This window comes from Numenius arquata, chromosome 2 (genome assembly GCF_964106895.1).
Source record: "Numenius arquata chromosome 2, bNumArq3.hap1.1, whole genome shotgun sequence".
NCBI classification, from domain to species: domain Eukaryota; kingdom Metazoa; phylum Chordata; class Aves; order Charadriiformes; family Scolopacidae; genus Numenius; species Numenius arquata.
In genome coordinates, this window is record NC_133577.1 from 30744502 (window position 1) to 30770953 (window position 26452).

General features: G+C 37.2%; 1 protein-coding gene across 1 annotated transcript in view; it reads left to right on the plus strand.

Annotated features, from left to right (window-relative positions):
- Positions 1-26452, plus strand: part of CRIM1 (cysteine rich transmembrane BMP regulator 1) — a 189355-nt gene that overhangs the window by 126139 nt on the left and 36764 nt on the right. Inside the window, exons 7-8 of the mRNA XM_074168866.1 lie at positions 2423-2620; positions 19513-19641. Coding sequence (XP_074024967.1) covers positions 2423-2620; positions 19513-19641 — 327 coding nt within the window. The remainder of the gene's footprint in view (positions 1-2422; positions 2621-19512; positions 19642-26452) is intronic.

Genomic DNA, 26452 nt, shown 5'->3' on the forward strand with positions numbered 1-26452 from the left:
AGGTTGGATGGGGCTCTAAGCAACCTGATCTAGTTGAAGCTGTCCTTGCTTATTGCAGGGAGGTTGGACTAGGTGACCTTTAAAGGTCTCTTCCAACCCAAACTGTTCTGTGATTCTATGATCAAGTAAGTCTGATTTCTCACTTCTGAATGATTGGATACTAAGATATATGTTGTTTATTTTCCTGGCTCCTTTAAAACATTTAGAAAGAAAACAGAGAGCTTTGATCCCTTTCTTAATAACTTGGGTTATGGTTAAGTGTCACCGAAATTGACAAGATAAGTCTTTTAAATGGGCAGAATGTGTAGTTAACAGCATGCCCATTCATGCTTTTCTAGTTGCTGAAGAGATAGCATTTTTTTTCTACCTCTTCTCTATTTGATTATTTTATAACTGATTTTCAAGGTGACTAATTTTTTTTTTCTACTAATGTTTTCTTGATGATAGAAATATAAAGAAATATAATACTTCCTTCTTTTCTGCAATAATTTTTAAAGTGGAAAATTTAAAATTTTCTGTGCATTGTGCAGTACAGGCAAAAGCCCTTCTTGCCTTAGCTACAGGAAGAGCTCTTTCTCAAAGTCCTGTAGGATTCCTGAGCATCAGGAAATGTAATTTGCTGGGCTCAATTTATAGCTTTAAATACTACTGACCTTTTGAGGATACCAGGAACTTTGTGCTTTGACTCACATAAAAGACTATTGCAAATAACACAAGTCTTACATGGCTTTTCTGTGCTTTCTCTATATTCCTGTGTCAATCAGAATGCCATATATGAGTTGAATGATAAAATGCACTTCATTTGTTTGTGTATTATTTGATTTTTAGCTAGTCCAAAATAGTTAATTAAGGATGGAAGGTAGTTCTAAAACATAAAAGGTGCAGATGTTAAGAGAAACATCTTAATTTTTAACTGTCGTTTTTTCCCAAACACCTGTTTTTTATGTCGGCTTAACCCATTTTGCTAAAATTGGGACTATCACTAAAATTCAGGACGGGAGTGAATGCCAGGTAGAAGTTGTGTGCAGTTTCACTCCAAGTGTTCGGAGTTTGATGCTGTCATAAAGTGATGCAGTGGCTTATAATAAGACAACAGCTATTGGCACTGCTACTGGCTTCACCGACACTTAACATTGATTGCCTTCATTCCAAAGGGGGTTGATGAAACTTGAGAGAAATATTCTCAAAGTTTCATTGAGCCTTTTTTTTGTCTTTTTCTTCTTTTTTTTTCCATAAGAGAGGACATCTTTTTTATCCCCAATCCTTCAAACTAGCACTTCCTGAAAATTGACTCATGGGTAAATGACTTGTGCTTATGATGTCTGCTATCTGATGCATGCTAAAAACACTGCTTTCAGTTGTATTTAATGTTTTTAATATATTGAATTTGCTTTAATATGTAACTTGTGTTATTGCTTGCTTTGAAAACTTGATGTGATTACTGTACATTCTCAGATATTTAATTTTTGAGTCTAACAGTTATTTTTTTATTAGCCACCAGGATAAGTTGCAGTTATTCATGTAATGCATATATTTTTACTATAAATATCAGTGTTGCTTATCCCATTTCTTAAGAGTAAAACATGCTCTTTGAATCATAAAAGCTGCTTTTTTTCCAAGTCATAAATTATCATTTATAGAGTCACATTATTTATTTGCAATAAAGCTAAGGAGAAATCTTATATAAAGTACATCCCCCAAAATTCTGTTACTTAAATACCTGAGTCTTAATTTGGTTGCTAGCAGGTAAATGGGCCTTGTAGCTTTTAAGGGTAAAAAGCTCCAACTAAAATGAAGTTGAAAACGCAGCCAGATAATCTGCCGAGGAAAACTAGTATATCTCCAAAACTGAGTTGTGACGTAGCTTAAGGCAGGCTCATTATTCCAGCAGGAAATATGCCAGAGGTCGCATCTATAAAATAGTGGTGCGATGCTGACAGGAGTCATTCCAGCAGTTCATGGAGGTGTTTTCAGTCCCCTTCAGAATTTGTTAAGCTGGTACAAAAAATGAATCAATAGATCTAAGAACCATTTTGTTTTGAAGAACAAAATCAGAAAATTCAAAAATTAAGCCTCTTAAAAAACGTAATCCAGCCATTTGTAGATATATTTTCCATTCTAGATGTGCTTGTTGTTTACAAAAGTTGACTTGAAAAAGGTAAAATTATCTGAATTTATGAATGTTCAGTATAAGTTGACTTAACTTTTTCAACAGTAAATTTCAATATTGAAATATCTAAGTTGTTACCTATCTTATTTTCTCACTGTATACCACAGTGTAGTTCTTTTAATATTCCGTAGTGGCTGCACTTAACCCTTTTGAGGTAATAAAATATTGTATTGCGGTTTTATTCATATATAAAGTTTAGGCATAAATGGGAAGATAAAACTTCTTGTTTGCTTGCAATTCCTCTCATTTCAGACCCAGTTTATCCAGTAAATAACCCTGCTGGCTGCTATGCCAATGGTCAGATCCAAGCCCATGGAGACCGCTGGCGAGAGGACGACTGTACTTTCTGCCAGTGCATCAATGGAGATCCGCACTGCGTTGCAACGGCCTGCGGGCAGAGCTGTCTGAATCCTGTTAAAGTCCCTGGGGAGTGCTGCCCGGTGTGTGAAGGTAAGCTCTCTGTGTCTTATATTGTCCTTCGGTCTGTCATGGCTGGTTCTTTGGAGTCCTCAGCACAAGAAGGACATGGACCTGTTGGAACCGGTCCAGAGGAAGGCCATGAAGATGATCAGAGGGCTGGAGCACCTCTGCTATGAGGACAGACTGAGAGAGTTGGGGTTGTTCAGCCTGGAGAAGGGAAGGCTCCAGGGAGACCTTATAGCAGCCTTCCAGTGCCTAAAGGGGCCTACAGGAGAGATGGGGAGGGACTCTATCAGCGCGTGTAGTGACAGGACAAGGGGTAATGGTTTTTAACTGAAAGAGGGTAGATTTAGATCAGATACTAGGAAGAAATTCTTTACTGTGAGGATGGTGAGGCACTGGAACAGGTTGCCCAGAGAAACTGTGGATGCCCCATCCCTGGCAGCGTTCAAGGCCAGGTTGGATGGGACTTTGAGCAACCTGGTCTAGTGGAGGTGTCCCTGCCCATGGCAGGGGGGCTGGAACTAGATGGTCTTTACGGTCCCTTCCAACCCAAACCATTCTGTGATTCTTACTTGGTGATTCCTGGTTTACTTGAAAATTTTGGAGGAGTGAAGTAGCTGGTACAGCGTTGGCTGTGACTGAATTTCACTGGATTTTTAGAGTTGGAAGGGACCATAAAGATCATCTAGTCCAACTCCCCTGCTGAAGCAGGATTGCCTAGAGCATGTTAGAGCATGTTACTTAGGACTGCATCCAGGTGGGTCTTGAAAATCTCCAAAGAAGGGGACTCCACAACCTCCCTGGGCAGCCTGTTCCAGTGCTCTGTCACCCTCACTGTGAAGAAGTTTTTTCTCATATTTGAGTGGAACCTCCTATGTTCCAGCTTGTGCCTGTTGCCCCTCGTCCTCTCACTGGCAACCACTGAAAAGAGTCTGGCTCCCTCCTCCTTCAACCCACCCTTTAGATACTTATAAGCATTGATAATGTCTCCCCTCAGCCTTCTCTTCTCCAGACTAAAGAGTCCCAGCTCTCTCAGCCTTTCTTCATAAGGGAGATGCTCCAATCCTTGAATCATCCTCGTTGCCCTTCGCTGGACTCTTTCCAGTAGTTCCCTATCCCTCTTGAATTGGGGAGCCCAGAACTGGATGCAGTATTCCAGTTGTGGCCTCACCAGTGCAGAGCAGAGGGGGAGAATGACTTCCCTCGACCTACTAGCCACACTCTTCCCTATGCAGCCCAGGATTCCGTTGGCCTTCCTGGCCACAAGAGCACACTGCTTGCTCATTGTCATTTTTCTGTCTACCAGGACCCCCAGATCTTTCTCTTCAGAACTTGACTCCAGCAGGTCCACACCTAACCTGTATTGGTGCCTAACATTCTTCTTGCCCAGGTGTAGCACCTTACACTTTTCCCTGTTGAACCTCATGAGGTTCTTCCTTGCCCAGCTCTCCAGCCTGTCCAGGTCTCGCTGGATGGCAGCGAATAAACTAGAATAAACTAGTTGGGGGTGGGGAGAAGCATTGTTTAGCCACACCTGTATGTGGCAATTCCCAATACTCCTTTTGCCCAAAAGAGATCATTTAAGATCAGCATTGTTAACTAATTTTACTTCTAGTTATGCTTAAAGTTTATTAATAAGCATAGAAGAATTTAGAAGATCAAGTTGTTCATTTGCTGGTATTACTGATAATTGGATTATTCCTAGTTTCTTATTCATCAGTTTCATTTAGTTGCAACTAAAACTCTTTGTGCAATATAGTTTGACATTGGACATAATTGTAGTATGAATAAAACATTGTTTCAGTGAAACTTACAAAGGATGATGATATCAGGGGAGAGATTAATTTTTAGAGTTTAAAATGCATTTTTCATTACTTTGTGTAAATACATATTTCTTGTATAACTGACTGAGATTTTAACTTAACTATATGGTAAATGCTAGTCCAGCCTGTTAATGGAAATCTGCAGGCTTGAAAACTGATACACTTTAAAAAAAAAATAATATATATAATATGTATGTATCTTTAGAGTTGCTTTTTATGGAGTAGCTGTTCATCATGAAAAATACCAGATTGCTAAGTTTAGAAATGGTAACTCTAGACCTGTCTTCAGAGCTATCTTCACAGTGTGCAAACACTTGTGGGTGCTCAGCGAGCTACCACTTACGTATTTTCTGTTCCATCTCTGATAGAATGAAATGAATTTTGTGTAAGTGCACGTGTCTCGGGGTCCTTCTTGGGTTGCAGTATCCATTCAAGTTCACTGGGATGCTTTAGGATGAAAAAACCAAGTATGCTGTTTATGCTCTGAGGAGCATAGAGATATACAGGTGCTCTTTCATTCCAAAATTCACATCACAAGGTATGAAGAAGGTGTCTAGTAATGTATAAAAGCTGCCAGTGAATTGTAGAGAGTTGCCGCTTGCACTGGATTAATTTTACAATGAGGAAGCAAGTTAACTGCTTTTAAACCCCAGTGATCCCCTCGTGATAGATATTGTGGAGGCTGTGCTGACACCCCTCATTATTTAGTTTGTATGTGAGCAAGCTTGGGAAGGTAGTACAGGGAGAGAGGAGTTGATGGAAGTATTTTCAGTATGTTGAGGGTTTTTTTTCCTCTAAAGAGAGAAAGATTGACAAATGTCTATGTTTTCCTGTTCCAGGTTGGAGAAAATTGATGAGAGATAATGGGATTAAATGCTTATCTATATCAGACTGAGATAATTATGATGAACCATGGGAAGAAAACACAGGGTAGAGCATAGGCTTCCATTATTCATTACTAAAGGTCGCAACATGGCTAAGCTAGACCTTCATTAATGTACCACACTAATGCCTCTACAGTGCTTTCAGGACACAAGTTAGCTCATCTGGACTAGGTTAGGTAATTCTGTGCTATAACATGTTTATACTCTTTGAAGAAGAGGTAGCTAGTAACTGTTTAAGTCCATAAAAGTTGTTTTTCTTATTGGGGGGAATGGAAGTGGGTTAAATTATACTTAGGATACAAATTATGTCAAACAGAACAAGACTGACATAATAACACCATGGAATCAATATTTAAATGAGATTCTTGTGTCATCTTAGTTATTTTCTCAGCTGTTGTATGATGTAGACTAAATTGTATTTTGAATGACTTACTAAATTTTAGGCTTAAAAGAATTACGTTTGACTTGGTGTTTCTTTGATAGTACATACAGCCAGGTAAACAATCAAGTGGTAATGAAATTACATGAATGATGGAGCCAACAATTACTGGAAGTAGTTTTAGTTCATGCTAGGAGGGCATTTGAACACACTCAGGTACCAGCGGTCAGAGGATACCTGAAAACGCATTTGAATTCTCTCTTCTTTCTTCCCTTCCCTCCTCCACAGCAAACAAAACAGATGATTATACTCCATAATGCCAAGTAAATTTCAGGAATTTAGATTTGGGAATATTTCAAGGATCAAAAATCTGGACTGTTAAAAGTCAGCAATGAGCTCAGATAGCATCATGTGTCTTGAGACTTAAATCTGAGATTAATAGTGTTTCTAGTTGGAGTTTGATGCATGGGTAATGAAGGTACTGTGTGTTTTCTTTGCAGTACAGCTATTGCTTGCTAGCCCACTAGGCAAGGGGCTACTTAGATCTCTGTTCTCTGGTTGTCTTCTTGTGGTAGGACTGAACCGAGGAAGTAAGTATGCCGGGGGAAGACAGGCCTTAAAAACATTGCTCTCTTTGCAAATCTTACTATCTTGAGTTTGGTTTTATAGTTTCAATGATAACATGATCCTATCTGAAATGCTGTTTTGTTTCTGTCATCATCCAGCCAGCTGGCATCTCTGTTCTCTTAACCAGGTAGGCTGCATGGGTCAGTGCTCCTTCTCCTTTTTAATCAGCTTCTCACTCATTTTCCCCAAGGGTCATTTCTGTTGATGACATTCTGCTCCTGATATTCACTGTGTCATTAGTGACCTGCAGGGATTGGTGGGTTCAGGGCAGAAGCAAGTCCTGGCTGGGAAGTGGCTGACAAATCAATCCCTTGATTTTCATGTTACTAATGAAAAAGATGTGTGATACGTTTAGTGAAGATCTAAAAGCAATAAAATACATTCCAGCCACAGTTTTTCCTAAGAGGAATTTAAAACCTTCAATGTCAGCTATATGATGCTTTTCTGCATACTGTCTCTTTAAATCTGCATATCTGTAGTTTAACCTTAATTTTGCAGTTTAGCATATGAGCAGAAGTGTTGACTGAACGGAAGCTTAAATGTTCACATGCTTTGTATATTTGTATATGGATATGGATACATATCGATAGCATATATCCTTTATGTGTGCATGTAGCCCACAGGATACATGTTCCAGTGTTGGTTGGACAGCCAAATTGGTTTGAAATATATAATTTTCTGAATGCTTGTCTGGGGTTTGCTGGACTTGGAGAAGACTGTAACTATTCAGCTCCTGTCACCTCTTTCATACTTGCATCTACTGATGCTGCTGGTCAAAGGGGGAGGGCGAGTGAGGTGCTCAAGATGCTTTACACTGGAGCTCCGGGGGGAGATTGGTGGGGAGGAAGGGACAGGAACCTGGGTTACATGTGTGGAGGGCAAGGGTATGTATGGGTGTAGCGCTCCAATATGATGGGTTTGTATATGGATCTAGTCTTCAAATCCGTGGGCCACCTTTCTTGAGTTGCATTCTAGTTGGTATTCACTAGTATCTGTATTGAGTCTAGGTCTGATGTTTTCAGTAGCTCAGACCAAAGCTGAATTTCTTTTATCTACAGAAAACAAAGCTGAAAAGGGCAGCCAGTATCTTGGAGAACAGAATATGAATTCATATATTTGTTTTAAAGCAGAGTGCTTGCAGAAAAATGTTGAGAAAATTCAACAAGGGAGAATAGAGTGCACTGTGCTTAGAGGAGATTCTTCATGAGTCCTGAACCAGAGTAATTGTTAAATAGCTGTTCTCTGGGACAAGTCTGCTGATTAAGGGGAAAGAAAGAGTTGAATGTGGATTAACAGAGCTTCAAGAAGGCGGACACCATACTGAAATTACGATCAAGAGTACAGTTTGCAAGACCTGAGGTAACCCTGTTTGCTCTCTCTCTTATGGGTGGGTAACATAGTAGGCCCTTGGTCCTTTTCTGAACATTGTTACTTGAAAAACATGGAGGCAAGTTCAAAAGAGTCAGAAGGAGAGCTATGAGCACAGTCCAAAATTTGCAAAACGTGTCCTAGGAAGAGAGACTGAATAAATAGGGTTGATTTAGCTTAAAGAGAAAATTCTGAAGCTGGAATAAGAAGATATCAGTCTTCAGGTGCCTAAAAGGTTGTTGCAAAGAAAAAGATAGGACAAGAGAGAATAAAATTGAATTGCAAGAGGAAAGATGTGCTTTAGAGGAAAGCAGAAAATGGTTGAGGAAAACAAAATTCCTCCTGTGGCATGTCGTGACCAAGATTGGCTTTTTGATGCATTCAGGGCATTGCAGTTTGTATTTTCAGTATCAGCAAAAGGAGATTCACTCAGGAAATTGCATACATAACTGAAAGTAGTAGTACTGCATGTGTAGCTTTCAGTGTTTATGCAAGTGCTGGCTGTGATTTACCAATATATAGCTGCTGGGACTTTTTAGTAAACATCAAAGTGATCAAAGCCTTTGGCAACACCTTTTGTTACAGTATGTCCACCCCTGACACTTCTTGCCAGTTTTCTGACACAGTAATGGCACTGGGTTGTGCTGGTGCAAGGAGTGTATAGCCCAAGGTGTGAGCAGAGAGCTGGCTAATTTGAGGTGAGAGTCTGAGTTGGGAGAGAGGCAGAAGGCAAGGGCCACCAATGAGGCATGAGGCAAGACACAGAGGAACATTGAGAGTGTGGAGGGGAAGACGTTCCTTCATCAGCCTACTCCCAAACTCAAGCTCTTTAGTCTTCAGCTTTTCAAGGCAGGCACCTCCTTTCACTGGGGAGAGCTGGGAAAAGCAGGCCCATTGCATTCTGTGGATGCACAAAGAATTAGTTTTAAGCTTCTGATGGATGCTTCTATATAGCTTTTATAGCTGCTGTAATGATATTGGTCGTTTGGGATTTGCCTTTGTTTGTTTAGTCTATTATATATTTAGTCTGTTTTTTCTTTCTTTGTTTTCTAGACTGTCTTCGTTAAGAGCCGAGGCTTAGGTAATCACACTGGCCCTCTCCGCTTTCCCCACAGCTTTAGAGCCAATGGCTTCTTTCAGCATGAGAAAGTCTCAAAGAGAACCCGTGTCTGTAGATTTAATGAAAACAGGCAGATAGGTGGAGGGGAGAAAGCGATTTTCAAGTGCCATAAGGGCTGCAAAATTTTGGTATGCACTCACATTTCTTTAAGCTCAGAGGTTCTTCCTGGGAGCTGGTCTGTGTACCTGTCCCACTGGAGGTAACCAGATCCATTGGCAGTCGGGCTGCTGTTAGTACTGCTGCTTACAGAGCTGCTTGCATCACTGTTGGGCTAATAATTGTTTATTTTATAAATAAAATGGGTGTGGTTAAAGTAGCAATTCCATTTTTAATGACTTTTACACCCGAAAAAATGTGGATACTGTAGCTTAAAATAACTATTTAGTATGAATATATAATAGCATATCAATAACACCAAGCAAGCTACAGTGATAGAAATAACCATGTTTCCCCTCAGGCCATCTGCATGTGTGGACAGCCATCTGCAAATTGGAATAATAGTTGTGTTCACAGCAAGTAAATATTGGGTAGGATTGTATGAAAACACCTGATTATTTTTAATTTTTTTAAAGAAGATAATAAACGTAACTGCTCAGTGCCGGCAGTGAGGCCAAAAATGTCCCTTAGGAAGATCTGTTGTTGCTTCTGTTCCCTTGCATCTCCCAGAGGCTCAGGCTGTTCACAGGGAAAGCTGCAACCCAGTCTGCTAATACACAGTAATTGGTTGTCTCGCAGTACGTCCTTCTGCAGGAGAGCCCTCAGGTACAGGTGGCAGGGTGCCAGCATAAGCTGTGAATGAGAAATTAAGTGTTAAACAAAATCCCCTCGGAGGATTTTCATGAATAAGGCCCGCATTACTTTGCTGTCATTATGGCTGACACTTTATCTTCACAAAAAGAAATTAACATTTTCATCAATAAAGGGCTCCAAACTCTAGCTGAGATGTAATTCAGTTCAGTTCCTTTAGCATGTCCAGCACTTCATTAAGTAAAAACAGGCGTCAGAGTCCAGTGAAAAGAAGTTTGATTCATTCAGGATGAAGTCAGTGGTAGTGAGCACTGTTTTACCGGCACAGGGTTTGGGCCTAGAGTTCTCCTTAGAGCGTGAAGTATAAGTTATTGTTCGGCAGCAACGCTGCAGTTCTCAACCAGCCTTTTCATCAAAGTCAATTAAGGGATGCAAACGCCATGCTGTAGAGAATTGGGCTTACGTTTGCCAGATCATGATTTAGTATAGCAGTTTTAGACAAGGCAGCTGAGGCTGTTGAACCACACAATCCCAGGGTATAATGAAACCTACTGCCAATGAAAGTCTCTCTGAGTTTAAGAAAGTGAGGAAGACTATACTAGTATAAAATTACCTTTTTCTAATTTTCAATTATTGATAGTTAAGTTCAGTGGAAAAACTACTGAAAGGATAAATAACCAAAGCATCCTAATGAATATATATCAATGCAGCTAAGGATATCTCACTTATAAAGAACCTCATGGATCCTCTAATTAATTCTTTTCAGTCCCTACAGCATTCATAGATTTGCCACACATGCACACTAATTTAGTGTGATTGCTGTATCTTCACCTAGTAACGATAACTGAATGGCCTTCTTACCTGTTTGGACATTTCTTGATAGGCAGACTTAATTGATTCTGCTTTTAATAAAGGTGATTATTTCATAGTGTCACTCCACCTAAAATTGGCAAAAAAGTCTCATCAGCATTAAAATATATTTAAAGGGTATACATGCCTGTTAAACAGAAAACTGGAAGTATTGTTTATGACAGACAAAAGTTTTTAACTTTACATCTTAGGAGTGGAAAGCTTGTGAGAATTTTGATAGCGTCAGTGCAAAAAAGAAAACTCCCCATGCAGCTTTGGTTCATAGGAGACATCTTCAGTTTGCAACAATACAAATAGATTGTATTGGATTATAATAGTTACTTTCAAGGAAAAATGCATATTTAAGGAGTTTCAGGTTTACAGCATGAATAAAATTTGAAACAAAAGCCTGCCAAACTGAGTTATGCGTTTGGAAGTACTAGTGGATATATTTTCAGAGTTATTTGTGACATTAGAAAATTATCACATCTTAAGTCCTTGCATACATATTATAAAAAGTTATGTGATGCTGAATTATTAGACACTGATAGCTAGCAGATAGCTAAACACTGGGGAAAAAAAATCCTGCAAGGCATTAGGTATTTCAAACTCAGGAAGGAAATTCTCTTAACCAGGACTTGGGACTGATATTTTTCATGTAATGAACTGGAGGGGCGGGGAAGGCTGGAATGCAAACTATGAGGATGGAAAACATTTAGTCACTCTTGGAATGATATGAATGTTTTTACAGGAAGCTTAAGTAAACACACATGCTGCTGCTTAGTAGGCTGCAGTTAACTTTTTTGGACAGCAGACAAAATGCAAACAAGTATGCAGACTCGAATGAAAGGCTGTTGAGCAGCACACCCTTCAGGACCAATTTTTACCCTATTATCATGTAAAGACTTAGGTAAAAAGTTAGACTACTGTTCACTTTTTTTATTCTTAATTTTTATTGTAAATGCTTGAATGCACTGATGCTATATTTCTTTAAGTCAGTTTGTGTTGGTTTCATTGGATCAGAACATCTTGATCCTTTTAGAGGTAGTTATAAAAAACTACAGAAGAGGGAGCTATTTCATTTTCCCCAAACTCAGGCATGTTCTTTATTATTGATGTTAGAGGTCTTTCTCCATATGCAGAACATGGTGTTGACTCTTTTTTCCTTTCTCTCCCAGAAGAGGTTTTCATTTCCTGCTCCCAATGAGATGTGCTTTCTAGAATCCTTTTCTATTGAGCTTATTCTTTGCGCATGGCTAACACTTTCTCCAAATACCCCAAGACCAATCACTGCAGAATCTAAACGCACTAATATTTTATATGAGTTGTTCTCTCTGGGATTAAAAAACATTGTAAATTAAATGTTTAAACTTCAGAGAGTTATATTTTGGATTTGTGGCTGAGCACCATAAGACATTTATACAAAGTTTCTTATTATTGTGCCTCCTAAAAAAACCCCCATATTTAATTACTGTTAAAAATATTGGAAATATCAATGGGCAGAATTTGGAATTATTTTATTTGTTTTCCCATTTATGTGGAAAAGCAGGGGTTTTGTGATCAATACTGTTGGTCTAAAAGAAGGAAGAACATACATGGTGGTGCTCACAGGTCAACATAAAGCTTCCATGTGCTGTACACTGAAAATGTGTTTCTGTGTTCCAGCCTTTTTAATAATATGCACAAGGAATTAATCTATTTTATCTGACTGTCTTTAGTTAAACTATAGACTCGTTCACATTAACAAGATGGGAATATGAAAAAGGAGATTAGGGAGTTGTAGCACTGAGCGGTGAAGCACTTCTTGTTCTACAGTTATGAAAACATAGTCTTCACATTTAAGTTTAGGATTATTTTTAGGGTTGGTGGCTTCATCGTGCTACGTAACAGTTAGTTTGGTGTGTTTGAAAAGTCCACATGTTACTGTTGGTATGAACTTGTATGTTGAAATTATCTTGATTGCAATTTAGCCTTTCAAAAGTACAAATGCTTTTTTGCTAATTTTTTCTTCCAATGCTTTTTTTTTCCCCAATGTTTTTCTTATATATGGGAAGAAATCACTGGCAAATTTATCTTCCAGTTGCATGAGCAATATTTTCCAAATAATTCCTCAAAATATCTTCATTAGAATATACTGTATTTGTGTTATATAGTAACTATTAAAACAAACATCTAAAATTGTTTTTAAGCAAGCCAGTAATAGTCAGTATACAAATACTGAATAAATACAAATAAAATACAAAATAATATTTTGGTGGGTGCTGGGGATATATTATTTCAGTGTCTGCTAATGTAAAAATTGTTTGCTTTGCAATGAATTTTTAAGGCCTGTGTTCCTAGATTCCGTGTAAAAGATAGATACTGGTGCAGTAGTTTGCAGTCACAATGGAATTGGTGAAATCCATGGTGATTCGGATATTCAAAGAAGAATCTCAAAAGATAATTTTCAAACTCTGTATTGAGATATATTTGTAGAGCTTACAGTTCTATAGCTTTGAAGAAATGTGTTTCCATGATACAGATTGAAACCTCTTTGTTAGTGTGAAGTTGTCTGGAAATGCTGTTTTTATATGAATACAGATAAATTTATATATAAAAATCCAACCAGGCAAGAAAATCTTACATACTTACATAAAAGGCTTGTAGCTCTGAGGTCCAAAATATCCTCTGTTTGCCTGATTTTGTTGACTGCTGTCAACACACACTTTGTTGTAGTTTATTATTATGGCATTTGCAAATAATGTGATATCTTTGGGTCACTTTACACCAAACATTGGTAGGACTTTCTGGCTTTCAAGCATATGCGCGTAGAGTAATACTGAGTAGAGCTGCACTGGGAGCACCAATGAAGATGGTGAAGAGGAGAAGTCAGACCTCCGGTGTCTGCTTAGCTGGAGTAACCATTGTGAGTAAATCAAAGTAACTGAACCCAGGTGTTTGGTGCATACTTTTGTCATACTTCTATGGCAAGGAAAAATACAGTAATTTTATTATAATAGGGATAGCTTTTTTTCCCTTCTGTATCAACAGGGATACATTTATGAATCGAATTAAAAACTGGAATGATTGAGTAGTGTGAAATACCTGTCCCCTTACATTTCTAGTACTTTCGGGTTAAGATACACGATGGTCTAGATTTCTAACAGTCAATTAGAAGCAGTGATAGAAGTTGCCTATTTGCTTTTAAATTCGTTTGTGTTTAACAATGTTATATTTAACAATGTGTGGAAGAAAAAACTTAGAACGCAATAGTTACTTCCCTACTTAAAAACAATTTTGTAAAAGCCTGGAGTAGGTATTTCCCTCACAAAATATTACTGAAAGTGTGAAGCAAAACCTGTTTTGAGTGAAAATATTGCATTCCAAATGAAACAAAGTAAAGAGCTTGTTTTAAGTGTTTTCCACATAATAATAATAAATATAGTTTGCCAAGAAGTGAAGAACGGGTAATGTATTAACTTAAAGGAGGGCAAAAATTGAAACTGATTAAAAGTGGTTGTGGCTGTCACTGAATAGCACTTCAGAGAGAATTACTGTTATAACAGGCTGGAAGAAATTTTGCTTCTTGAATAAAAAGCTAGTCTTTAAGTCGTTAAGTAGATTTCAGAGAGATGGCATTAGGAAAACATGTACTTTTATTGCAGAAGGAAGGTAATCAGTACTTGGCAAAAGCATACAGAAATCTGTACAATTCAGAAACTGAAATGTTTGTCTTTGGATTTCAGTTCCCTGATTAGAATCCATCAAGGATATTGCTGCTTTCACTGGAAATGTCCTGACTTTGCGTGAAGGTGAAATTCATGGAGTCATGCATGTTAGAAAGGACGACAGAGATTTTCTAGTCCTGCCTCCTGCTCAAAGCAGGTCCAGTGACAGCAGGATCTCAGGGCCTTGTCCCAATTAAGTTTTGCGTGTTTTGAAGGATGGAGATCCCACAACCTCTCTAGGACTCTGTTGTAGTTTTACCACCTGTTTAAAAGGAAGAACAAAGCAACTTTTATCAAGTTGTAATTTCCCATGTTGTCTCATGTTTGTTGCCTCTAATCCTAGCCTGGAGCATCTCCAGAATGAGCCAGGCCTTGTAGCCTTTTTACCCTTCCTTTAGGTAGTGGTAGCCAGCAGTAGGATGCTCCCCTCACCTTCCTTCTCCAGGCTGAACAAGCTCCAAGCCCTTGTCTCTCAGCCTGTCCTCATATGCCGTCTGCTCCAGCCCCTGACCAGCTTGGTGGCCTGTGCTGTCTCTCTTGGTGGCCCATGTCTCTCTTCTGCTGAGAGCGTCCACAAAGCTGGACACTACTTCAGCTGTGGGCTCTCAAGTGCTAAGTATAGGAGAAGTATCACTTCCCTGCACCTGCAGGCTCTGCTTCTGCTAATAAAAGTTTGTCTTATCCTTCATACAGACCAAAAGTGAACACTTGGTGCTCTCATAATACACGTGGCTTTCCAGTAGTACAGTTAAATGGAATCCCTCTTCATTTTCTGGTAGGAATACTATGGCCAGAATTCAGATTTTGAACAACTAAGGGTATGACAGGAAGATGGGTATAATTTTTCATTCTGGTACCAGCCTTAGGGAAGATTTTTTTTTTTTTTTAGTTCTCTTTAAAATTAACTAAAGAATTATGTAAATGAAATCTCCAAAGTTAGAAGGAAAAATGAAATCTTCAGTGAACGGTTCATTTTGAACTTTCAGATAAACAGTAGAAGTCAACAAGATTGCAATAAATTGACTCAGATTTTTTTGTTTGTTTTGATTTGTTTTGTTTTCCAGGGCTTTAACAATCAATGGTGAATTTTAGTTTTCTTTCTCTTTTATTTTGATAACTTTAATTGATCAAACCGTGTGTATAATAAAATTCTAATCCTAAGAAATTCTTTTTCCCTTGGTCTCAGTGAAACTTGAGTGCATCAGTTTCTCTTCATTTCTGAATACTTCAGCTGAGCATTATCTTAAGACCTCAATACTCATCCGAGTATAATAAGATCTGTATATGAGGCACAGTACCAGACCAGACCAACCATCTTCTGTTCTTTTTTGTGTGTGTTTTTATATATATACATATAGTATTTCACTTTTTCAATAGAAGAAAATGTCTGCTCTTTGTAATACAGGCTTTGTCATGTCACTCATAGGAGAAGTAGGAGGTCTCAAAAATCAAGAAATACAGAAAAGAGGGGCCTGAGGGTTGGTTTTGTTCATATTACAAAAGTATCCTGGGTAGAAAAATACCAGTGAAAATATCGTCTTATTCCACCTTGACAAGTTCTTTTTTTTGTGACATCCAGTTTTTGTGTTGATACTGCTAATGTAGATTCTGTAAGGACAAAGCCAGCACTAGGCATTGCTTGGATGTCACCAGCTTCCCTTCTTTCCCCATAAATGCACAGTTTGATTTCAAGCTGGAATGAATGAGATTCAGAGTTTTGATCACATACCATAGTATTTTTCAGTGGACCAGTCAGACTGACGGCAGTGGCTGAAATACTTCAAAATTTTTGAAGTTGTTTTTAAGTATATGGCTGTGTAAAGAAATTTAATTTAAAGATTTTTATCAGTCTCACAGCATGCAAATTAGTAATCATCTGCACTGAAATTCAACATAGAAAATATCAGGCTCAGAGAAGAATATATGGGAAGCAAAATGTTCTAATAGGAACTGGCATTTAACCTTACAAAGAAGCACTTGACATCAGCAAAATCTGTCCTGTATTAAAAAATCCATTGTTTTCATTCAGACTCTCTTCAATCCTTTTCTTGTTTTGTTTGTTCGGGGTTTTTTTTGGTTTTTTTTTGTCTTTTTACTTCTCTCTTTCTTTCTATGGTATAGTTTTATTGTTGGTAAAGCACAGACAGAAACAGCACCCACTTTTCCCACCCATTGTCTCTGCGTTTGTGCATTGGATCTTTCTTCTGCCATTTCTACCAAGAGCAGCAGTGAAAGCCTAGCTAACATCATGCGGTGATACATGCTTTTTCAAGCTTAGCTATCGCTTGCCTATTCAAATAGTCAGAAGCCTGGCAGAGCAGAGCTGGCTTTATTTGTTGAGTCTTGTCCAGCGAAGTGAAAAGGGCTGATTTTTTTTTTTTTTTTTTTTTTTTCTGGCTGCATTTTTGCACATGTGGGGGTAGGGAATGAAATTATGTCTTTTGTCCTCTACTTGCAGCTCATTGAGAAGCAGGCATGCATATAAAATTACTGTATCTCAGGGCTTACCTTTAGGGACAGGAGGAAGAAAAAACAGATTTGTAAGCTTGTCTGGAAACACTGAGGATGCTGAGAGCAGACACAAAAGTAGGAGGTAACAGAATGATAAAACACAACGAATAGAGGACTAACAAACCTCTTTCAAATTAATATAATGACAGTTTAATTTTATCCCTTGTAAGAAATTCCACACTAGTGGATGTATCAATGAGGCAAAAAACCATTGTGTTGGTGTGTCCAAGACACAGGAGCATCAAGACACAGAAGTATAGGTTTGAAAAGGCATCACAAAAAGTACATAACAAATATTTTACCTAACTGTTCTGCAGTCAGATGGTAAAGCTACAGTCTTCTTCAGTTCTCCAGCTCATGTTACTGTCTGTGAACTTTGTTCTGTGTAGCATTAATGATTCATATGATTTGTAGTGGTTTTAACTACCAGTGAGTATAAGCATTACTGTGTTTTTTTTGTAATTGGAAGTGTAGGGCTTGGGCTGGCTGACCAGTAACCTGAATATAGCTTCAGGATAACTCTTGTATTCTGGTCTTTTGCATTGTCAATGTTAAGGGTATTTTGGTTAGAGAATGGGGTGAGGTAGGAAAGGAGGTTTTCAGAATAGGCACCAGATGTCCTAAACAGACGGGATTAATTAATGGAGTTTCTGGAATCTATCATATTATTGGTATATATCAGTATGTTCTTGATTCCTAAACTAATGGTTTGTTTGAAGTTGCAAATGTTAAATATTATACATGAATATGATTTAGCCAGATAGTTTACTGAATGAACTTGAAAACAAATATGAAGAGTTCACTGAGATTAAAAGAAGTCTAGTTTGGGAATCCATGGATTCTAAAATACATTGCTCATTATGATTACTCGTCCATGCTACATGTGCAAACTTGGAACTGTGAAATGAAGAATTCACAGAAATTATAAAATCTCTCATTTGACCTTCAAGCTAGTAAACTATATTAAGCTCTTAGGAAAAAAATCTGTAAAAGTTTGAATTAAATTTAGAAGAGATTTGAGTGGTCTACAGAAACCTGGATGCCATTGTACAAATTTCCAGCTTGTATTTGAACAAAGCTGGTGGTGGTGGTTTATATACGTATCAAGCGTATAGCTGCTTTTCCTACAAAACTTACACAAGCAACAGAATTTGAATGTTACTTTGAAACTTTCAGCAAAGTGAGGAATCTGAACCGTGACTTCTGAGTTAAGTTTGAAGTCATCTAACTTTATTGTAGTGCCTTTCATGCAGTTTTCCCCTCCAAACTCTGTACTTAGCTGACCTAATTTAAAAAGGATTAAAAACATTCATCTGCTGCGTAAACTGTTGTGAAGGGAAGAGTAGGGCTGGAGAGAAGTTATGAAGGCTGAAAACTGTGAAAGACAATGAAAGCACAAAAGCTCATTCTCGTAATAGGATAATTTTCACTCGACTGGAAGGCATGGGTGCCAAAGCTGCCCACTGGACATGGAGCCTATAAGCACAAAAATTTGTATTTTGGTTAACAGTGTATACTTCTAAGAACTTAATCAATGTTGAGTAGTATTTTGTCCTCAGTCTGTGAGTAAGGACTAGCTGCCTTTAATAAGGATGGCAAAATCTGCCTTTCAATGTCTTGGTTTGAGGATGAGAGATGCCAAGATGTGGCCACCTCCAGTCCTTGAAAATGTGCATACTATATAAAACATATTATGGTTTATTGCCCAGATGGGTAGTATACAGTTTCGCCATATTTTCACAATTTATCAATACATATATTGAAATTTTTTAAAATGTAATTTTCTTTATGTCTTCATTTCTTGAGATGGAGGAACACGATAAACTCAAACCATTGAAACAGTGAAGAGAAGGATCACAGTTCTTTAAAAGTCATGCAGTTTGTGTTTCCTGAATGAGTAGTATAATGTTAATAATGCTCATAATTATAAATTTGTTGGTTCTTAAGTGCTTGGGTTCTATGAAAAACACAAGATAGACCAAGCTAGTCTCACAGAGCAAAAAATCATTCAGGAAAAGATAAGTGTTTCATTCCTTCTGTATCCTGTTTTGTAATGGTAGTGTTGAGGTTCCTTGTTATTTTCGTAAGTCTTTGGATATTATTTTATTCTGACAACTTTGTATACTAAAACACATTAATATTTCTGGCTACCATGTGCATTAAAACAAATTTCATACTTCAACATATTTAAATGGTTTCCAAAAGTAAATCTTATATTGTCCATAAATACCTAACAATTGGTAATAATACCCTCAACTTCAAAAAACCATAAACTGGTACTGCAAAGTATACTGTAAGAAGTAATGTTTTTGATGAATAGACACATTAAATAGTTTCTAGATATCTTTCACATGCAGTCTATCTTATATTTCCTTTTTGGTATTCAGAGTCTCTTCTGCTTTAAATTTTATTAGAAGTGGTCTTATTTACACAGAGAAAGATTTGATCTACTGAGTCACATGCTTTGATTTACAGCTTGGGTTGTATCAATCAACTGAGCTTTGGAGAAAACTGTGTTCAGTTTTTAAAGTAAGAAAATCTGCATGAAGTTTTGATGAAATACTTGTGGAGAAAAGTGGGAAAAATAAGTATTTTACACTCAGTTTTAAACTGCATATGCGGGAAAGCTGGTTTCATAGTGAACAAAAAAAAATGTAGTATTTTTTTCCTGTTTCAATATTTCAAAAATTTTATGCAGCTTTGTACTGGTTGAGTGTACCTCACTTCAAAACAAAGTCTGTTTCTTGAATGGTTTCAGAAATACCAAGAATATTCATTAATAATAAGAAAAATTATTTAAAAAAATATTCTCTTCACTGTTGGCAATCTATACAGCTTTTTGTGAACTTGATTAAAGTATTCAATTAATCTCATAATTATTTGTTTTCTTTTTCTTACCTTCAGAACCAACATACATCACAATAGGTCCACCCACCTGTGAGATTTTGGTGAACTGTACTTTGACAGAAAAAGACTGTATCTATAGCTTCAAACTGGACCAAAATGGTTGCCGCATTTGTCAGTGCAAAACTAGTGAGTATGCAAAAATGCAATGGCTTCTACCTTTTATATCAAGCTGTATGTGCTGCTTTTTCCATTCATCATGTTGATTATACATTGTGTTAGTATGCATGTGCTTTCTAGTTGTTCATTTTTAAAGGATAGGTTCCTGATTTCTCACATGGCTTGTTTGCTTGGTTAAAATGTGTTTGGAGGCAAATATAAAATGTCTGACTTCAGGTAAAAATTAACAGCTAGGTAGAAGAAGTAATAATTTGGAACTTAATATTTATTCAGACTTTGAGAAGTCTGATAAGACTTCCACATTTCATTTTCCTCTGTGTATCTAAAGAGTTTGAGAGCATCTGAACTTCAAAAACTCCTATTGCTAGACAGCCTATTTTCAACTTAGCTTTTTTTCCTCAAAACTTAAGGTTTGAGGATAAATGTTTGAAAATTATATGCCGGGGGAGTGGTGTGTGTGTTATATATACACAAACATATCCATATATAATTTTATTTCTATAACATACTCTTACATTTATATTATATATGCATAAAAATGACTTCAGTTAGGATTTATGCAGGCTTTAACATCTTTCTTCCCCAAGGAAAATCACTGTGCTTTGTGAGAACTTTGTGTGTACCAGTGAAGGAGCAAAAATGTATTTTCCGTATGTGTTTCCTTATGAATTCAATGTTTACAGATGAAATCTAAAGGTCAGGTTGGTTGTTGGAATTGCCCAACAGAAGACATCTGTGAAGTACTAGTCCCGGCTGCAGGATACATCACTCTCGCCACCAGCCCAGCCTAGGAGTGGGTTTAAACTCCCTTTGTAATTTTATTGTAGTTCTGCAGCTTCTTTGTAGCCTCTGAGGCTTTTACAACTAAAGTATTACTCTGTTCCTCTTCTTTTGATTTCAGTCCACCTGTTCTCAGCCACTTTCTAAACCAGTATGACTATTTTAAGGGTCCCCAGTAGAAATGGTAAAAATAAAACTCTTAACTGGTACAAATTAAAGAGTTTTAGAATTGGATTGGTATTTTGCTGAAGAGCAAGAAAAGGATTTGTCATGGTTTTTTAAACTATTTTTTCTGGAAAAATTTGCATTTTTTGTTTCCATAAGGTAAAGGACAGGACATCTTAATAACAAGTAAATATAGGGCAAGCAATAATATCATTATGGTAATACAGAAATAATACTTTTGATTACAAGTTGTATTCGTGGCAAGGGCGACTTTCCATAGATTGTGTCCAACTGTCACATACATGCCTTACTTAGTTCTTCTTAATGACAAAATTAGAAATGTTAAGTTCTGCTTTTAACTTTGTAATTTGATTTTCCTTCTTTTTTATTGTCGTTAAATTGAATGTTTGACATGAACAAGAAGATGGACTCGGCAAATTGCATCATCTGTGCCTATGCATGCGGTCCTTTCCTCCAGTTTGGTGCACAGGAGACCTATCACTCCAAAGGATCATTTCTTTTGTCCTAGATTGCCAGATTGCACGTGTACGCATACCACATCCCAGGAAATCTCTATTCTTGCTTGGAGTGTTTCTGATTAAATAGTGCTTAAGAACCTATCTATTCAAGGGAAATTTTCACTTGCCAGATATGCTTGAAATTATTTTCATTTTGCAGTAGCAAACTGTCTGGAGCAAATTTAATAGTATCATTTGTCTGTCATCTTTTTTTCCGTTAAATAACTTGAATTGTAGATTGCCTAAAAATCTCCTCAGTCATTCAGAGAGCAGAAACCTTTATTTTCTAAAGAACTGAAGAAAAATAATAGCTTGGAAGTCTTCATCACTTGGTGGTTATCAGTCAAAATGACAGAAATAGAATTTTTCTGTCAAGTAATGTCTCTCACTTGCAAGGCTCTGGATAAATGAGTGTGTGAGCACTGAAAAGAAAGGAGTTTTAGGTCAAATACGCTGAAAACTTACTGTGCTGCTTCGCATTCTCTGCATTTAGAGATCCTACATACTTTCATGTCCAAACCAGTGTAGATGTCTAAGAACATCAGAATGTCTATTATCTTTAGCTCATGTAGACTCGTGTGGTCTTTTGGGAACATCACTATCTTTATACTGCACCCATTTGTTTCTTGCTGGTCTAAGCTGCTCGACTGAGTCAGATTTAAAGTGCCTGAGTAAAGGAGGCCCACATGCCCTCCATTACCATTTGAAGTCATCATATCCTAATTCTACTAATCTCTTTCCAATAAAGTTTCTTTTTTTGCTAATTTTTCTAATATCTCTGCTGGAGATTCATTATGCTTCAATCTATTTCAGCCAAAATAAAAGCAAAATGACAAAGTGGAAGATCATAGAGTAAAGCTGTAAATTGTTCCTCATTATTACCTTCATTTACATTCCTGTGCCCAGAAATGAGTACAAAAGGTTTATTGGAAATAATTATCTAAGTACGATATCATGAAACTTGTTTGGTGCTTTATTGTAATTTAGTTTCAAGTTTATCCACCTTGACTCACACCAACTACAGATTGAGAAGGAAGAAAGAAGCAAATCATAACAGTTTTAGAATACGATTTTAATAGAATTAGTTTACTTTGTTCTGTATCCTTCCTTCTGTTTTTGCAGTGAATGCAAAAACATTCTGTAACAACATGCAGTAAAAACACACATGCTGTTAAGTAAAATAAAAAAAAAGCAGAGGCAGACCACTGTTGTAAGAGAAGAGAGGAAAAAACTGCCACTGAGCAAAGGCTGAGCACAGATAGATATGGGGAGAAAGTTTCAGTGAGTAGAGGTGGAACCACAAATGATGACGGAGAAAGAATGACCATACTGACCGGAAGTGTATAGAAGCTAAAATAGCACTACAAGAGGATAAAAGGAAAAAAGTATAATCCAGGATATAGGAAGAACCGCTGCAAAATACCAAGAATAAAGCTGAAACAGTAGGAAAAATATTAAGTGCGTTACCAAAAACAAAAAGAAGATGATATAAGATGATACAAGATCAAGAAACAAATAGAAAAAAGTAAATAAGCAAAAAATTGTTACTTGTAGGGTGCAGCAATTCCTATTGTGTTAGGGGTGTCTAGGCCTTTGCTCTTGTAGGGAGAACTTAGGGGAATGAAAGAAGACCAGTGATCATCTCTTTGTGAGGGAGGACTCCCGTTCCTCCAAGGACGACTAACGGGCACATTGAATAATGCCTGCTGTGATTGCAGTAACATAGGATTTAAAATCTGATAGTTGCTGCTGGACACTAAATCACTCTTCAGTGAGCCTGCAGTGAGGGCCTGTATTTGATTCTATTTATCTGGCCTTGCCTATTCCCTGTATTATATTCATGAAAAAAAAAAAAAGCCTTTAAAATCTCTCCTGCAACTTAGTCTATAGCTTTTTACCCCATATGACCTGAACATGAAGTACTGCTCGGATTATAACTGTGAGCATGTATGGCTTTAGTATTTTTTAACCTTTCAAATCTTGAATGAAATTAGAGCATTGCTGTCAAATTTAAAAATTGTTTGCTTCATTTATAAGGCTTACCTTTGCAGTTACAATATGCAACTGTCATGCAATGTCTTTAATTCCAGACTGCTTATGGAAAGATGCAATTGTAGTAGGCTTAGACGAGTCGTTTTTTCTACGCATCGTAGTGCATCATCATCCACTTCATGTCATGGTCTCTTTTGTCTGTCAAAGCAAACCATGAAGTCACTATTCAAAAACTAGAAACCTTTGTATATTATGTGTTTGTACAGTTCTCTAGACATAAAACTATCCCTTTCCCCCAAACACACTCTCTATATAGATACAGAAATATTTTTGGAAGAGTGTTGATACTTTTTCCTTAAATGAGGAGAAAACGTATTCTACCATGGAGTTAAAAAGGAGGTACTATTGTTTACTCTATCCTAGAAGACATATGCAGCACAGACTTCAATATTCTGGCGAGTCACACCATCTCTCTTTACAGCTGATGAAGCAGAGTGGAATTCCAATGTGGAATTTGGGTTTGGCAGTGTGGGACTTGGTTTAGCTGTGTAGATGTTCAAAGGCAGGATTGGAAGGTCTGGGAAAAGTTAGGTAGGTGCATCTACGGGCTGTCTATAAATAGCAGTAGTTAACACTGAAAAAGTGTTTGGAAATGGGAAAAGTGTAAGGATGAGGAAAAAGCCTAAGAAAAACTTTGCAGGGACTACAATGGGAGAATACATCTCAATTGCTTTTTTCTGTGTCTTAATCATTAAGTAGTTAGGGTTTTGGATGGGTTTTCATAACCCTTCACTCTTCTTAACCAAAATTTGAACATTTCATTCCTTTGTTCCTGTAAATAGTTTATACTCAGGGATGTGTTCTGAACACTTCAGAACTCCCTTGGTGTTAATTTTGTCCACTTAAACATATTTTGTGTTTATTTTGATAGCAAACTAAGATGGGACAAATAATCACACACTAATCATGCAAAATGTACTTTTCAGACAATGCAAAACTCCTGGAAATAGTAAAATAAAATATAAATTAGGTAACACCTTTCTATTTTAGTAACAACTATCACCCATTTTTCTCTTGATTTAGCAACAAATTCAATGGGGAAAAAAATTTTAAAAACAAAGATAGTCCAGGTAGTTTCCCTTAGTACAAGGAGAGCACATCATGGATTTTTTTAATAATTTTTGTAGACCTGGCAGAAAAAAGGATGTTTTATTATCCTTCTGCAGTGACGTGAAAGGGAATAACTATTATACAGTAGGATTCAGTTAGTGAAATACAGCCATGTAAAATTGGGTGTGAAGTATGTTTCTTAAAAATTTAAGGCCTAGATGAGAAAAAAGTACACATTCTAAGTCAAATAGAAATATTAGCTCTAAGTGCATGTATGGAAGATAGTGGAAGTGCTCCCTGAAGAGGGTAGAATTGTCATGAACTACTCATGCCAAATAAATATTATGTCTTTTCAGTAGAATAAAAGTCTTTGCAGGGACCTCTGAAGATTACAACCATGTATTATTTTTAGTAATGTTTACAATATATCTGATGCAGTGGAAGCAGATAAGATCTTCACTTGACTTGACCTGTGGAAAAAACCCAAAAAAAACAGTGTGTTGCTAGAAGGTTTGTGGAAGCTTGATAATTTTCCAGTAATTCCACCTTTGAGATACCACTGCTACAAATCCATTTTCATGAAGTCATGTGTTGTATGTGAATCCTAGAGTTGTTTAGAGCAAGTATCCAAGCGGGTAATTTGCCTCAATGGACTCATGAGATTATTTTTTTAAACAGGGTTTTCTAGCATCACAGTGCCCAGTCCCTTCATTTTTATCCAGCTATTGTGAATCGTGAGTTAATTCTAACGAAAGGAGGGAGGGTTAGTGTGGATCTGTGGAGGCAATATATTCAGAGAATTCCAGTTACTGATAAGTAACCTAGTTTTCTCCTTCATAAATTTGCCTCCCCAGATCCCCACCCCTGAAGATTAACCAGCAGTAGCAATCCACACCGAGAGGACGGCTGAGGAGTGCTTAATTATAAAGGTACTGTGAAACAGTTCTCCTGATACGATCTAGCCTCAGCATCAAGAAAATAATGATGGTAAAGGTATGTAGCTAGCTTTATGTGGCCACGCTACAAATTTTCAAAAAAATGGACACCAGCCTAAGGCAAGTTGAAATACTGACATAATTCTTGTCAAGTATCTATTAATATTCTCTGGCAGTTATTTTTTATCTGTGAATTAGAGGATTGAAAACTAAATGTATTTCAACAGGCTGTGCATCTCTAGAATGCGTTTTCAAAAGTTTTTAGACTAAGATGACTTTTGGTCTTTACAGTACAATTATCAATGTGTCCATATGGAAAATAATAAATTGGAGAAAAATAAATATCCCAGTTGAAGAGCATAGACTATTTTACATGCCATACATATGCTAGAAGGAGGACATTGAGAAGTGGGGTTTTTTAATAAGTTAGCTGGAATTACAATCAAGCTATTAGACGTTCAAACAGAAGACCTTTTTTAGACCTAAACATACAATTCATGGAATTGAATTTTGTTTACTTTTCAGTTTGATTTTTGAGCAATATTTTATAACACTCCAAATATTCATAGGCTCATGTAAGGTGGGGATGTGAACACTCTGAAATCAGGAATAAATCATACATCTGATGGTTTGAATTTAGGCCAAAGAATTGTGATTCCTTTTGAGATACATTGCCTCTGAGATACTGTACCTGAGAAGGAGAGATTGTGTTTATCTGAAATAACCGACTGTTTGAGTGAATGCTCACAAATGCAAAGATTGCTAACATTGCATATACTGGAACAGAATTTTGCCGTTTCCTTGTTTGCAGGGTGAGCCCTGGACTACAGTAGGTCACATCAATATATCAACTGCTGTCACATGCTGATTTTCGTACATGTCTTTCCTTCATTTAGCAGCCTATGACTCAGTCTTACAGTGATCTGTCAGCCTTTTAAAACAAGAGTTGATGATGAGAATTAGATACTTAGTGGAAGAGAGTTTTAAAACACCAGATGGTTTGTATGCAGTGTGCTGTGTAGAGTTCCATCGTATCTTGGTAATCATCTCTTCCTAAGGCAAGACTTTCTTCTTCAGAGAGTGTTGTCCCATCCCTGTATTCCATTCCCCTTAAGCAGCATCATGCTCTTGTGAAACTGTAGTATTTGTTTTATTATGATGTGAGTGTATGAAACTGCTGAGTGAGTGGGTGACAAGGGGGGGATAGGAGGAGTTTATGGGCAATGGTGGCAAGGTGTAAAAACCTTTGTGCTAATATTTGCTCATTAATAATTCACATTAATCATTCATAATAAATGGCTTGTGGAAGACCAATTCGTC